Source organism: Pipra filicauda, unplaced genomic scaffold (assembly GCF_003945595.2).
Source record: "Pipra filicauda isolate LSUMZ 115617 unplaced genomic scaffold, ASM394559v2 scaffold65_size3143899_pilon, whole genome shotgun sequence".
Classification (NCBI taxonomy): Eukaryota; Metazoa; Chordata; class Aves; order Passeriformes; family Pipridae; genus Pipra; species Pipra filicauda.
This window is the reverse complement of record NW_024104820.1, coordinates 115,359-131,896: the sequence shown is the minus strand read 5'-3', so window position 1 is coordinate 131,896 and position 16,538 is coordinate 115,359. Positions and strand designations below refer to the sequence as shown.

The 16,538-nt window shown below is 37.7% G+C and overlaps 1 protein-coding gene across 3 annotated transcripts in view; it reads right to left on the bottom strand.

Moving 5' to 3' along the window:
* DNAJC1 (DnaJ heat shock protein family (Hsp40) member C1) overlaps positions 1–16,538 on the bottom strand; it is a 113,993-nt gene that overhangs the window by 11,913 nt on the left and 85,542 nt on the right. For all 3 annotated transcript variants that reach the window (XR_005566191.1, XM_039388509.1, XM_027744718.2), the window contains exon 9: positions 8,733–8,852. Coding sequence is in view for 2 of the 3 variants with exons in the window: in XM_039388509.1 (XP_039244443.1) it covers positions 8,733–8,852 (120 nt within the window). In the remaining variant the exon portion in view is untranslated. The remainder of the gene's footprint in view (positions 1–8,732; positions 8,853–16,538) is intronic.

The window sequence follows — 16,538 nt, the reverse complement described above, 5'->3', positions numbered from 1 at the left end:
GCAGATAACATACTTGGAAATACTGTTATTCAAAGTATGAAGCACTTGTAGAATTACTCTTCTAGTTATTATTGCTGTTTGTTCCTGCATAATGCTTTAAAATTGTGGTTTTCTTGTCAAATTATGAGTTTTATCTGGACTGTGAAAAGTTGTTCTAACAGCCTACTGTTCTTGGCAACAGCTTTCACCAGAGTATTAGCCACCCCCCCTTAAGAAATCCTGGGTCTGGGGACACCTTAATAATAAGGATCAAGACTGTGAAATTGATTTAAAACCAAAGAGAGAAGATCTCATATTCCTTCAAGTATTTGTCCTGCTGAACAGACACACTGCATTATTTTATAGGAATCAACTTTAAATATTGTAGTCCACCAGGGATAACAGAAGTCACAAATAAAGTCAGGTCATTGCATGAACAGTGAAACAGATTTCCTTAGACAGATAAAGATGACAAAAAAACCCTGGATGCAAGCAATCAAATTGCTGAAGTAGAAATCAAACCATCTTACTATGGGACCTACAGAAAGAAACCACAGGAACGGTTTGCTTCTGAGAACTCCCTTCTGAACTCAGTTTCAATAGCTCTTCAGCTATAAAAAGATTCTATCAAAAGCAAGTGGGATTAGTGGGATGATTTTATGTGATGAAAGCCAGACAGAGCTGGTTTCCTCCTGTACTGCTGACAATTAGTCCAGTTCACAAAGACTAGTTGCTACTCAACAAGACACCTAGCAGTAAAAACATTCCTCATCATGACCATCCAGATGTTAAATCTCTTATTACCCTGGACACCTGCCACCTCCTTCAGATGGAACAATTGATGCTTCAGAGATATACAGGAGAAAAAAAATGATTCAGAATCAGCTTAAAAGACTCAGATGCACAGGCAAAAGCAAATTTTGCTATCACATGAATGAGAGGGTACTTTTCACCCTGCAGGGAAGGCAGGCATAAAAAAAGCATAGAAATGTGACAGACCTAGAGGGAAAACCCTGTAAAGTCAAGTACAGTGATGCTACTGATGCCAGAGAGAGAGAGCCCTCGGGTAGGAAAGGAAGAACAATTGCCATTCTCAGAGCAGCAGCCACCAGCTCATCCCTTCAGCTGACCCCTCCAGCACCACAACAGCCCAACTTCACAGGGCACACGTGGCATTGAAGCCTTTACCATTTTTCTGTCTCCTAGGAATCTTCTGTTGGCAACAACCTACCTTCCTTCTCTAGGATAATATTTTGACTAGGATTGCAACAGATAATCACAGAAGTACAAAACTCTTGGGTTCTGAAAATATTTTGATAAAATAATGTGGAATTTGTAGATGAAGAAATAATCCATGTCACTTGGTTTCCCAACTGTACATAAACTTCTTGCAAAGAAGGATGACCTGCTACTGTGCTACTGACAACTGGAGGTTCTGATAACATTTTCTATTATTCTTAGCATCTTCCTGAGCAGAAGTCCTCTAAGTATTTACTAAAGGAACCACGGTTTCTCAGCATCAACTATCAGAAATTTGCTGTCCCAGTAGCAGTGTCTGTTCATTGATTTGTTATCTTACTGCACACTCTCCATCTAGTTATGTCATGCCAAAATGCCAGAATCTGTGGAATTATCGAAAAAATAATGTGGAGGCAGCCTGTGAGTAGTTGAGGCTACTGTGAAGCAATGAGGAATTTCTTGAATCTTGGAGGTGAATTTTAGTTATAATCACATTTTTCTCATAAAGGAAAGCCAGATACAGAAGAATTTTAATGCCTTCCTGCCTTTGTCAAAGTAGTAGGTTTTTACATATCTAACCTTCCAGAACTGCACAGAATAAATTGTCAAATTTAAAGTTCTCCCCTTATTACCAATATACTACTTGCTGCACTGAATTGTTCTTCCAATCTGGATCTAAACAGCTTTTTTTCATAGCATCCACAATTGTATCCAGCAACATTTGACACAAGTCAGACAACAATAATGACCCATTCATCTATTTCCATGTGACTCAAAATTTGTTGCTTTATAAAGTGTCTTCCCTTATAGACACTAAAAGGGCTGCTAAAATTGTCTTCCAGTTTTAACAGATTGGTGAAACTTCAAATACTGAAGCATCAAGCCAAATCGTTCTCCATTTTTGCAAGTACCCTCATTTGCAACTTGCTAGACCCCTTGAAAAGAAATATTTCAAATCAGAAGGTGTGTCTTTGCTTTGGCACTGCTTGTAACAGTTTGTTCAGTAGATTGTTACCAACTTTTCCAGACGCAGGTAACAGAACTAGTCTTTATCCACTGTGTAAATGATAGGTTGAATTTGATGCTAACGCAGCCAAATGAGTATTTTAAGGACAATGTGCTTTTATTCTTGAAAGAACTAAGAAACATGTTACGAATTTAACTGAATTTGCTTAGAAGCACCAGTTGCAGCCAGAAACAATAGTTTTCTTATGGTTATGGACTTTGAAGCCGTGTGTGGTTCTGAACTTTGCCACAGCAGATGGAGAAGAGGTAGCTACCTCAACAGAAATCCCCAAAACAACTGTGAGTTTAATTATGGGGCAGTTTAAGATGTGGCCTCCAAAAAAAGCCAAACTTGGCCTAAATCACCAGATGTAGAACTCTCTCCAGTTTAAGTGCCCAAATAGTTAACTCAAAGCAGCAGAAGAATTGCTTCTTTTTTCAGGACACAAGAGGAAGAACTTGGCAATTAGAATTGTGATGATACTGGAGACTTCATACTGTGCTTGGGTTTTGTCAGTTAAAATCCATGAGAGTCTTTAGCTCAATACTAGGAGCACTCATATAAGAGAGAAGTTTGGCTCAAATGCCCACTGCAACAACTACTTGGACGTCTTATTTTGTTGCTGATGATGCAAAATGCATTGCCTCTCAAGAGAGTCAGAAGACTTCAATTCTGCAATGGAATTCAAACCCAGCTGACCAGGAGCTATGTGGGATATTACATTAATTCCAGCCACAAGCCATCTATTTGCTGTCCAGTTCTCCAAAAACAACAGGGGCAACTGTAGGAGTGCACAGAATAAAACCGTACAATGAGAGTACTGTGAACAGCAACCACCTTTTCCTTCCTCAGGTATGAACAGAGTCATTCTCGTGTGTCTGTGGGATTAGACAGGTGTTTCGAAGACTTCACTCTCAAACTGAGGGATCTGCATGACCTACATATGATCTAAATCCCATCTTAGATATTCATAACCTCTCTTGGACCTTGGTCCAGAGCAAGGTCTTTATACTTCAATAAGCAACTGGAAGAACTATTGATTACATAAATATATGCAAACTGCTAAGGGTGAATGTTTCAGAATATCCACAACTGGACTGCACAGTAACTGAGTTAACACAGACAAAATGAAATGTAAAACTGACTTAGGAAAACAGTTAATCTCCAGAAGCAAAAGACCTAATAAATTCATGAGCTTTTACATATGGACCATTTCTCATATAGATGTTTTCTTGTTGGCAAAGTAATGAGCTTGCATTTGTCAAAAATAAGAAATCTATTTTACAAAGGCATATAAAGTATAATGAGTATGAACTCACAGAGTCAGACTTCAAGGCTGAAACTGTTGCTTGGGCATACAAGAGATATCACAAAATAAGCACCCACCTCCCCAAACCTTATGCTTTCAGGTTTCATGGTAATTCAGAATGTCTGCCACCTGGCTATTGTTTTGCTGTCTACCTTAGTGTTCTTCCATACAAGCAGCAAATCCCAATCAGTCTGTTTTTGCAACACAAATGCATGAGATTAGTGACTGCAGGAGCAAACAGAATCAGTTTAAATCCTGTAAGACAAGTGAATGATATTACTTCACAAGTATGAAATCTGAGATCTCTGTGCCTTTAATTTAAAAAACCTGTACCTAATAATCACATTAAAGTCTGTTTGGCATGCCAGACAGCTTTTACTTCCTCTGTTATTTTTACAATTTGAACGTCCTTTGTAGTTACTGAAATTAATTTATGCCTTTCAGCAAATATTTTTTTTTAACTTTTTTATCTATAAAGGTTGGTATTGTCAAATACAATATACTTCTATAATTCACATCTAAGTGCTTTTTCTCAATTTTTGAATTCAGTAAAAGCTGACAATCATTATTATAAATCTTTATAAGGCTTAGCATTTGTCAAACCAAACAATATAATTTTAGCAGAAATAGTAGTATTGCAACTCCATTCATTATTTATACTATGTTGTAGAGTGTTCACAGTGCTTAGGAAATTCAAACATAACTTTTTTATTTTGTTTTAAAAGGTCAATTATTTCCTTAAGTATTGGCGGATAGGAATGAGAACTAACCCTGGAGCAACAAATTCAGCAAGGAAAATGGGTCAAAGAACAGATGTTTGGAGGATGACAGAGAGCAGTGGTACAGGTAACCAGGTCAGCAGGCAGGAATCCTGATTAGAGTTAACTGAACTCCATTTCCCTTTCATAATCAAAATACTTGAAAACCTAATTTATAGCACCAGCCAATTGCAATAAAAATTTCCTAAAAAGCCGTAGAAGCTTTCAGTAGTGAAAGCAATAAGATTTCATTGTACTAAGACAGCTGAAAACCATCTTTATGGGAAAAGGTTGCTAAATTCCCAATATGCACATATTAAAATGACAATTAGCAATTTAAATAATTTAAATAATTAAACATACTGATAAAATGAGCACAACTTAACCTCATCTATTTTGGGTTGATTATTCATTGGTTGTTAAAAGATGTCTTCCTGAAGAGAGACAAGATAAACATATCCTATATTTAACATGACAGCAGTTAAAGTAATAACCCTTCTTACAGTATGTCTGTACCATGGTTGCAAGCTTAACCTCTCTGAACTGAGGAGCACAGGAATATGTGGCAAAGATATTTATGCTGGTATCACATGAGGCAGCATAAATAGAAACAGTAGAGCTGAATGAGCTCAGGGGCACTGCAGTGTGGACATTTGTTAGTTGCTGGATTTTGGCTGGCACTTTCCCAGCAGCTTGCATCACGTCATGTGGAGGTACAGGTTTGGATGGGGAATCTTGTACACATACCCATATAATGGGCCTTACAGTAATCCTTATTTGGGCTGTATTTTGGGAAATAACAGTTAGCAAACTTAAATGTCTACAAAATGCCAATTTGAATACTAGTAGAAAAGAAAAAAAACATGAAGGAACACTTTATTAGGAATTACTGAATTTCAGAAGTCAAGCTAAGTTATATGCAGGGATTACAAACCAACTATGGTGACTATCTGGCTTTAATTTTACATTTTGAAAAGTGAGTTCACACATGCTTCCAATTGTAGGGGAGAGTTTGTTTCCTCCCCCTTTCCTCCCAGATAGCTTGCACTTGCTAGTGTAATCACAGATCATATGAAGAGAAGGACCTAACCTCAGGCAGAACCACTACACTGATGTTGTTTCTTGCAGATGTTTGTGTAACCTGTTCTTTAAGACCTGCAAATACAGAGACTCCATAGCAGCCTATTCCACTGCTTTATCATCTCCACTGTAATTCTTTGCCCCTCAGTTTCTAACTCTGAAGCCTGTGATAAAATTTTGCCCTCCAAAAGTAACACAGTGCACAAGACCCTTCCTCATTATACTTTTCATGTAGTTGAATACTTACATCCTCAGTTCATATTTTTTCAGTTCAATAACATTAATTCCTTCACAATCTTTCCTTGTAGGTAGCATTTTAGGAACCTATTATTCTCTTTATTCTCATCTGGACTCCTTCTATCAAATGACATGTTTAAGCGCAATACTGAAAACTAGTCACAAACTAAGGATGTAGTAAGTTAAAACAACACCATGAAGTTGAAAAGTTCAGAAAAGAACACTCTCCTCAAGTCACTTCACACTGCTTAAAAATTGCCAGTGGGAATGAATGTAGTTGGACACAGGAATTTACTTCTTCAGAAAAAGAAGGAGTTTAAGACAATTTAAAATAGAATTTCTTTGAGGTGGTTAGAGGGAGTGAATTTCACTGATTCTCTTCTAGTATATATGAATGGTTTCTGCTTATTCTTCAGAAAGTATTGAGATATTTTTCTAACCTTTATTTTGCTGGAGAAGAAAGCTTTGAGATAGAAGCAACAATGGAGACATTATTTTGGACTGGATTACTTTGAGCTGTTTTTATTAACACCTGTTTAGCTAATCTACTGTTAAAAAGGCTTTGAATGCTTAAAATCACATGGAAACAAGCACATTGTACCTTCTCAGTCCTTTCTATTATAGTTCTCTAAGTGTGAAAGGAAAACCAACCCTTACTGCTCTTGATGCTTTACAGGAGAAGAAACGAGAAGAAAGTGATCTCAATTCTTTTAAAAAGTATTTTCTGTATTAGCAAATGTCGGAAAAACAAATTCAAATTTGCCCTGGAATGTTTTTCTTTTTTAGGATCTAGTGCATTTGCTAGATAATACATACTTCAAATTCTCTCTGGCTTGACTCTTGTTAAATCAGCTGTAGGCAAAGGATTCCCAAACTCTGCTGCACAAACTATTTCAAAACAGCGCCTTGTACACCAAAACTTATCTCCTTGCACTGCTCCCAAAGGAAACTGTGAGCAGTTGTTTGGGCAGCAAATGCTGCCTGCACATGCAAACACCTCTTTTACTGTGCTCAAAGTTTAACAAACCCAGAAATTTTTCCTGCAGCTTTAACATAACATTTCTTATTCAACTCTGGTAATGCCCAAACAAATAAGAATCCTTGCTGCTAATTTAGATGCTATTCTATGTCACCTTCAACAAATAAAAAGGATAAATTGTACATCTTGTTCAACAGCTGAATGGATATATCTGAAGTAGTTTGCAGTTTCAACGTTTCTAGTATTGATGCAGTAACAGTCTGAGATCCAAAATGTTTTCATGAAGCTTTTGTTTCTGTTTCCTCTTAATACCTAATGGCTGCAACTCTGTGCTATGTGATGATAAATATAGCAGAAACTCTAATGCAGTTTGTGTTGGAAAGCTGACCTTGCATTATCAGCAGTCGGAAATTTTAGAGAAGTAAAAACTTGTGTGGAGAACACATTAATCATATAGTTGGAGGTCACTGAAAGTAAAAAGGACTACACTCAGACCTTTCTCTACACAGAAAAATCCTTGAAAATTCCTTTTTTCATACAAGAAAATGACAACTCTTAGGACAATCACATCTCTTTCATTTCTCTTTCCAACTCACTGAAAGAAAAGAACATGTTGTTGAAGACCTCTCACCTACCTGAAGAAGCAAGTGAGCTTTGTTTTTTCTTGCCAGTACTGGATGTTTGCAACTATGGTGGCCAAATATATTATGCAAAGGATTCTTAATAAAGAGTGTTTTTACACCCAAGTCAAGGAATAAAGCTGACAATGGGTGCAAAAGGCAATGCTAAGACAGCATTAGTTTTGTGATGGGTATATGTGGAACCATTCCACATGTCTGTATTATCTGTATCAAGGTAATTAACCAGATTTTCCAAACCAATCCCAAAAGATCTTTCTCATGCACACTGTACACTACCAACACATATAAAATATTTTTGCTGTTAATATCTGCTCAGTGAAATGTTGCATCTTTTAAATAGAATCATTCCAGTTCAGTAGTATGAATACTTCAAGAAATATAATAAACAATACTAATCAGAATAAACCTTAAAACCCTTAATTTCATTGCATTAGCAGGTTAGTAACTTCTTGCTTACATACACTTTTTTTGCAAATAACATGTTGTTCTAAAATTAGAATGCAAATGGCTTACTTTTTGGTATATGTAACAGAACTGTATAGATGCATTAAAACTTTAAAAGTAACTTCTAAAAATATCTTTTTGTAATTATACCAATAAGGAAAAAAAAATTTAAGTACACAAATTTCCCAGGAGGTTGTAAGAGGTTACATGTCACTCTAGCCAGTGACTTTGTTTCCCATTATTTAAGATAGTTTCTGAAATATAATAAAGAACATCTAATCTCAAAATGTACATCAACAGATTTAAACATTATTCTCATTAACCCCTACAGAGGCTATAAAATAGGGTCAGCTGAAAGGGCTTTCAAATGGTCCTCAGCAGACACTACATCATGTTCTTGTGATCTATTGCTTGGAAAGGAAAAATCTTTTACAGCCTAGCCCCTAAGGGTTTTAAGATCATAACACTTAAAATCCATAAGTACAAGCTTGCTTTGATATCTGGTACAATACTATAAAATATGAATTAACAAGGACATTAATCATTTTTACATGATATAATTATTAAGCATGCCATAATCCTGAAAAAGGCAGTGAAATAGTATCCTATGTATTACCCGTTTTAAAATTTGCAAAGATATTTCAGTTTAATTAATGGAAACCACCTGTCTAAACACCATGAGCTCATATGCATTTTTTAAGGACTGGCTTGAAACAGAAATGTAATCTTTAACCAAGTCACACAAACATTCACTTGCAGTGAAAGGAGGTTGCTACAAAACCTGCAGCATATTGTTTTCTGTTACTGGGTTGCAGTAGCTGAAGTTTGTAAGCACCAGAATCCCCCATCCAGCTGATCAGTTACAGCTGTTAATTGTGGAGGGAGAGACTGGCTGACATCTGCTTCTTGCATAGTTAGTTAATGGTTCACTTCCAGGTCCTAAAAGGATTGTAGCTTCTCTCAAAAGACAATGTCGGCCCCCATATATGTCTGCCTTCTACACTGCCTGTCTTGTTCTGGTTTGTCATCCTCTACACAATGCAAATCTGAGTGAACTCACATCTGCCACTGATCGACCCAATTCGTGAGCAATCTTTTCCCATCGACCGGGGGTCCCCCCTGGGAACTTAACCATACTTCTTGTCAGCTGGCTTAGGTCCTCCTCTGTCCATTCAGGTGCCTGAAAAACATTTGTAAAACATTCATTACACTGGGATATTGGACAAATATTTGCAAGGTAATATACTGAAAAAAAAAAATCTCTTTAAACAAATTAATCTAATATTGTAAAAAAACCAAACAAACCCAAAACAAAACAACTGTGTACCTTCTCCCTCTGCTGAAAATCCTGAACACTCAAAAAATGCATTGTGTGTAGTATGTAGACTAACACATTTAATTTCTCTAAGCTGGAATACAAAAACACAGAGTGCAGTGAAGACTCCATAATCCAAAGGAAAATGGCCAGTGACCTGCTGCACCACTCAGACACACACAAGCCCATGGGGCTGGACGGGATCCATCCAAGGGTATAAGGGAGCGGGAGGAAGTCCTCACTGCAGAGGTTCCTTCAACCATTTTACCAGCAGCCCTGGCTCACTGCAGAGGTCCCAGCGGACAGAGGGTTACGAAATGTGATGCTCATCTACAGGAAAGGCCAGGAGGAAGATCCAGGGAACCCCAGGCCTGTCAGTCTGACCTGGGTGCCAGGGAAGGTCATGGAGCAGATCAACTGGAGTGCCATCACACAGCACGTGCAGGACAAACAGGGGATCAGACTCAGCCAGCTTGGGTTTGTGAAAGGCAAGTCCTGCTTGACCAACCTGATCTCCTTTTGTGACACAGTGACCTGCTAAGTGGATGAGGGAAACATTGTGGATGTGTCTACCTGGACTTTAGTAAAGCTGTTGGCACCGTTTCCCCCAGCATCTCCTGGAGAAACTGGCTGCTCAAGGCTTGGCTGGGTGTGCTCTTCACTGGCTAAAAAACTGTCTGGATGGCCGGGCCCAGAGCGTTGGTGAATGGAGTTACTTCCAGCTGGCACCTGGTCACCGGGGGTGTTCCCCAGGGATCAGTGTTGGGGTCGGTCCTGTTTAACATCTTTATTGATGATCTGGACAAGGGAATCGAGGGCACCCTCAGTCACTTTACAGACACACCAAGATCAGGGGGAATGTTTCATCTGCTGGTGGGCAAGAAGGCTCGACAAAGGGATCCGGACAGGCTGGATCAATGGGAAGAGGCCAATGGTAGCAGGTTCAACAAGGCCAAGTGCTGGGTCCTGCCCTTGGGTCACAACAACCCTGTGCAACTCTACAGGCTGGGGGAAGAGCGGCTGGAAAGCTGCCCAGCAGAAAAGCACCCGGGGGGTGCTGGTCAACAGCAGCTGAACACGAGCCAGCAGTGCCCAGGGGCCAAGAAGGCCAGTGGCATCCTGGCCTGTATCAGCAATAGTGGGGCCAGCAGGACCAGGACAGTGATTGTCCCTCTGTACTCGGCACTGCTGAGGCTGCATCTCCAATTCTGTGTTGAGTTTTGGGCCCCTCACTACAAGAAAGACATTGAGGTGCTGGAGCGTGTCCTGAGAAGGGCAACAAAGCTGGTGAAGGGTCTGGAGCACAAATCTGATGAGAAGCAGCTGAGGGAGCTGCGGGTTGTTCAGCCTGGAGAAAAGGAGGCTGAGGGGAGACCTTATTGCTCTCTACAACTACTTGAGGTAGGAGGTTGTGGTGAGGTGGGGGTTGGTCTCTTCTCCCAGGTAACAAAGTATAAAATCAGAGGAAATGGCCTCAAGTTGTACCAGGGGGGTTTTACATTAGATATTAGGAAAAGTTTCTTCATAAATGGGTTTTCAAACACTGGAACAGGCCGCCTAGGGAAGTGGTGGAATCACCATCCCTGGAGGTATTTAAAAGACATCCGGATGTAACACTCAGGGACATGGTTTAGCAGAGGACTTGGCAGTGCTGGGTTAATGGCTGGATTCAATGATCCTAAAGGTCTTTTCTAACCTATGAGATTCCATGATTCCATGATTAAATCACAGTTTAAGACATAAAGTTTTAGGCATTTAATTGGATATGTAATATTTTTTTCAGCAAAGATAAAATATCTCAATTTTTACATACTAAAAAAGCCTCTAAATAAAACAGAACAGTCATCTTAGCTTTTTGTCAGTGTTATCATCCAGTGTTTTAGAACTCTGGCATGATCCAGGAATGAAATCTGTTGATTCTTAAATTGCATTAAGACTATTAAAAACAACCCACCCCCGTCCTTAAAATGCAGTTATGCCACAAAACCAAACCGGATGCTCCTACCAACCAATAACCAACAGATATAAAAATGTTTTGCTCTAACTACATGCCAATCTGTTAACAATAACTGTCTTCATAACGGCCAAATAAAAGTGAACAAAGCAAGGAATACACAATTAGAGCAGTTTAAGGCATGAAATCGTGCTTGCCTCAGAAGGCAAGACGCAGTAACCGTCTTTGACATTTGCAGCATCTTTGGCAACGACCACAGAGCCAAATCTTCATTACCATCACTAGTTTGCCATTTTATTTATTTTTAAGGAACTCTTTATGACATACCTCTTCTAATCACTATTTCCGATAATGAACAGGCACATATCAAGCGGTTTGCATTACAGAGCCATCAGCACAGAACAACAGTCAGAGGTGAGTGACCCCAGGGACCATCTCCACAACTACAGCAAAGCTTCTCCCTGACACTAATCCTGCCTGTCATTCTCCCACTGTGCTCTAACCACACTGACATCCGCCTGCCGCACTGCAAGCTTAACGGGGCCCTTCCTGACTTTTTACTGTCTCCCTCAATCAATGGTTCAAGCGTGCTCTTTTCACCATGTCCAAATGGCAGCTTCACTCATAATCAAAGTGCATTGCTCCTGTTAAAGGGCTTCCCGAAAGGCTTCACCATTTGCATTCATTTGCAAAGCAAACTACTTTTATTCACTTTGTTCTGCTATCAAGAGTGTTCCCTGAAGCAGATAAATTGGCATAAATACAACCTGCCACTTAAAAGACAGTAAATAATAGCCAATAGTAGCAAGGATTTTATCAATCGTCCTGGTTTGGATCCATGTAGTCCTTTATTAAATGCTGAAAGCCTCAAACATTCATAGTTTTTAATATAAGAATAAAATTAATTATCTATGATGCTTCAAACATAAGATGCTTAAACAATGTGTATGTGAGAAATCTTGCACATTCATTACATGCATTATACAATTACACTCCAGCCTCCATAAGAAATGATAAATACACAGAAAATCTTCCAATTGCACAATAACCTCATTAATTTTACTATTTTAAACAAGTTTATATACTCCATACGTTTATTATATTATACTCCATGTAGATATTTTATATTATTTTTAAAAGAAGGATTTGCAGTACTTAATGTTCTACTTATAATAATTTTATCACTGTAATTTAAATAATGAATTCTTCTATGAGTTTTGGTTAAAAGCCTTTTGTTTAAAAATTAGTCAAATTTCATACCTCATAATTAGCCTTAATATGCAGTTTACTGTAATTTTCTATTTAATTTGTACTATAACATGGGAGGGGTTGTTGCTTTGGGGGAGTTTTTTCTCCTTTTTTTTTTTTAAGTGCATTCTCTTACCATATCCAAAGCATATCTAAGCAATTACACATGGAAATCAAGATGATCTTTTCAGTGATATACATATGTTGGAAGCTTTCTGGTAAGTTTTATTTTCAGACTTTTTTTGTAAGCTCACAATTTTGTGCTCACAATTTTACTACCCATTTGTAAATATTACAGAACTCCTAAGGTTATCTTCCTAAATAATGGACAAAAACTACAATCATTCTGCATATCTGTAGTTAATTACACAGCTAATTCACAGCACAACAATTCACTAGCTACATTAAAATATCAACTTCTTAATCTTATTTCAAGCTGACAATAATTTTAGAATGTGAAGACATAAAACATTTATAAATTTGGAAAATCTTTGAAAAAGCTTTTAGAAAACAAAATCCCAACAGCAAAAGCTGTAAAAGAGCTTTTGTGAATTTGCAATTCCTCAGCAACAGTTAATTGTGTCTTTAGATGCAACAGCACCTACTGTGATCCAACTACTACAAGCAGCTATGAGGGTGGTCATGGTGTGAATGTATTCTCCCTGTTCTAATCTGTAGCCAACTGTAACTGTGAGAGTCAAATGAATGCATAAACATACTGCTTTGTCACCTAAAACCATGTGTGTCCAATATTACTGAAACACTGGGCCAAAATTCATCTCTACAGTAAAGCAATGGAAGACACCACATGGTGAGGGGACAGCTGTTGTTACTATACAAGCATTCAGATTTTGCATCAAAAAAGCCCCACTCTGGGATTAACTCCCCATACTGAATATAAAATTAAAAGTACAGAGTTATGGTCTACAGTCTTTAAAATGAAAATAAGCTACAAGTGTAGATATAAAAGTTTCATACCATTCCCATAAGTAATAATCCTTTAACACGGTTTAGTGTGCATAGCTGGCAATGCTGAAGGATTAGTTCACGCAAACCACTATGCACCTTTCTATAGGAAAGAAACATCAACGTGGTTTATTGTTTAGCATCACTCTTACACGTGCATCTGCACTTAGCAATTCCATCCCACTTCATTCAGCATGACAATTTTACACTATTAGGATTTTTTAAAATATGAACGACATTAATTTCAATTACATTAAAAACAATTTTTTAGATAACAAAGCATTTCTTGTCAAGAAAAGTCTGACTTGTTTAGATCTGTTAACATTAATAAGTATAAAACTATATATTATATATATACTTTTATTGATAAAATTGGAAAGTGATTGGTATTTGAGAGTTTATAAGGAAACTTTTAGAGTCATTTACAGTGCCTTGACAATATGAGATAATTTCATTTTTTTAAACTAAGTTTTAGCTTTAGGTCATTTCTTCCTGTCATCAGTATACTGAAGATTCAATTAAAATCACTTTTGTAGGGAAGTTTGGCTAAAGTTTCAATCTAGCTAGAACTGTATGCTACACTTCATCTAATTTTGGTGGTTCACTGATTTGAGCACATCTAGTCCACGATCTTGCAAATAAAACATGAGGCAGCATCTATTTAGAAATACCTGTCCAAATATTTCTAGACCAAGGGTCCTAGTAAAACCCTGGACAATTTTGCGAAACAGGAAATATTTAACCTACAAGATGGTGGTGCTTCTATGCAGTAACTAAGGAACAGAATGTAAAAGTTTTCCTGATGCAATTTCTTGCTCATAATGTATTTTTATTACAATATTCTTCTATATTCTTACAGTTTCTTGGTTTACCTATAAGAATTCTGAAGTCAGTCTTGTTTTATCAAGTCTTGTTTTATCAAGTCCCATTTGGCACTGGGATCCAGCTGTTGCTGAACACAAGGGGTCTGCCACAGTTCTAAAGATCTCTTGTGAAGCTCTCAAGATCTGCTAAAGGATATTAATGATCCGAACTTATATTCAAAGCCACATGTTCATATAACCCTTTGGTCCTTCAAAGCTCTTACTTAATCCAACTTCCACTAGCACTGTTTTTATTAAGTAAGCCAACAAAAACAAGGACAGCTAAGCTGTCTCAGAGCAATGGCCAAAGCAGGCCAGTAAGCTCATCATTTGTGCTCAGGGAGTGCAGCAGCAGCAAACTTTGTGATAACAAGAAAGGTTATGTTTATCATAAACAGTCCCATCCTGCTCTGAAATAACAGGGACCATATGCACATACAAGAGTAAGACAAAGGCAAGCATATAGGTTACCTATGCTTCCCCTAATATTTTCCTGGACACCAATTATTTTCAGCTCAGGCAATAGGCAATTTCTCTAGACTGATATATTTTATCTATTTAAATTTATCTATCTCAATGAATCTGTCTTTCAAAGATTTTTCCAGTCTCTTGTGAAACTACGTAAACTTTCTGGATTTGCAACTTCATGTTCATGAGGAGTTGCACACATCTGCTACTCATTATACAAGGCACCTGCTTATTTTGTGCTTTGAACCTGGTTCCTGCTAGCTTTAATGACACCTGCCTCTTGGCTTTGACAGAATCACATTCAGACAGTCTCCATGTCCTGACTTCCATGTCACTTACAACTTTGTTCAAAATATCCCTCCATAGTATTCTCCTGTAAGTTGTCTTCTTCCCAGCTAAAGAGTCCTAATCTACTCAGCTGTTTCTCATGTAAAAGCCATGTAATGCATAATGATGCCTTTTTCCATCATCACCCACCGCTCTGAAATGACATACCAGACTGCACAGAGCAGGATTAATCTTAAATTATACAGTGGAATAAGAACTCTTCCACTTGGCTCTCTATTCTTTTCTTAACAACTTCTAACATTTCATTGGTTTACCAATGAGATCACCTTCTCCCTGCATATTTTTTTAATTTTTCTATGAAGCCCAGAGGGTTTAAGGCAGGTCTTCCCATTGTAGAAGCAGTGTTCAGGACTCCATGCAGGTCATATTTACCTGGTGCTCACAATTTCTACTCTTTATATCAGTTTTTTGTTAGTTTTCTCTAAAGAGATGTTAGATGTACAGGCCTGTAAAGGTCCACGAGTTCCACTGACAATAAATACACAGAAACCAACATTTCCCATTCCAATTCTCAGACACCCAAGAAAAGAAACAGTTAATTGAATTATTTAATCCTTAAATTTTCTTTGAACTCTCGGTTGCATATATTCTGGTCCCAGCAACTTGAATAATTTAATATTAAACAATACATAAACACAGGTTTAAAAGAAAAATATTTTAGAATTTTTCAAAGCAACTGTATGTAAATATGAAGATACAAGTAATTGTCCTCTCTTATAAAGTTGTCAAAATAATAACCTAACCATAATCATTTTTTGTTTATACCATTCCTCAGACAGGAATGTCTTTGCCATTTAAAGCATTAAAATATTAAACAATATACATAAGTAGATAACAGCTCTTAGAGAAGAATGAGAATCTAAGAACAGAAGTGGGAAGTTTCATCCGCCTCAGTATCAGGTCTTCTACCACATCCAGCAGCAAATGTTTTAGGACAGAGAGATTCTTTCCCTCACAGCTGCTCCCAGCCCAGACTAGGGATTTCTCCTAAGTGTGAAGTTGAATCCATTTCTGTTACAAAGCCAATGATGAAGTTGTCCGCTCTCCTCATCCCATATTTGCTCTTAATCAACATCATAAACTGCCTTTCTACGCACATTCAGAAGTTTCTCACTTCTTACCATAGCCTGCTGCCTTTTTATTTCTCTATCCCATAGTTCTGCCCTGCTCTACAGCTCCAGAAATAATATAGGAGGGAGAAGGCAAAACACCCACCAAAAATAAAAAACAAAACCCCACTACTAGTAAGCCATGTCATTTCTTTACGTTCTAAACACACAGCTAAGGACAATTTTTCTGCAGTAGGAAAAGACAGAACTCCTTGGAGAGATTTTTCTAGACCTTGCCTGTTTGAGAGTGGGAATTCCACAGACATTTCAATTAGTGCTTCCTTGAATAATTCCGTGTTATCCCTTGCAATTCACTGCACTATAGACCATTTCCAGTAGGTACCAGTTCCTTGCAGACATACATGATACTCTTCTAGTGACATTTTGCAATAACCAAAATGTATGTTTCCTATTCTTGACAAGCATTACTCTAAAGATCTTCCATCTTAACATTACTTTGTCTCTATAGAAATCTTGCTGACAGAACCTGTCAAAAGTTTTATAAAATCCAAATACATTGTAAAGCTCTAATAGTAAGGCATAACTTTTCTTTAAATTCCCACTGACTTCTAACTATTATTTTTTAATTGGTTCT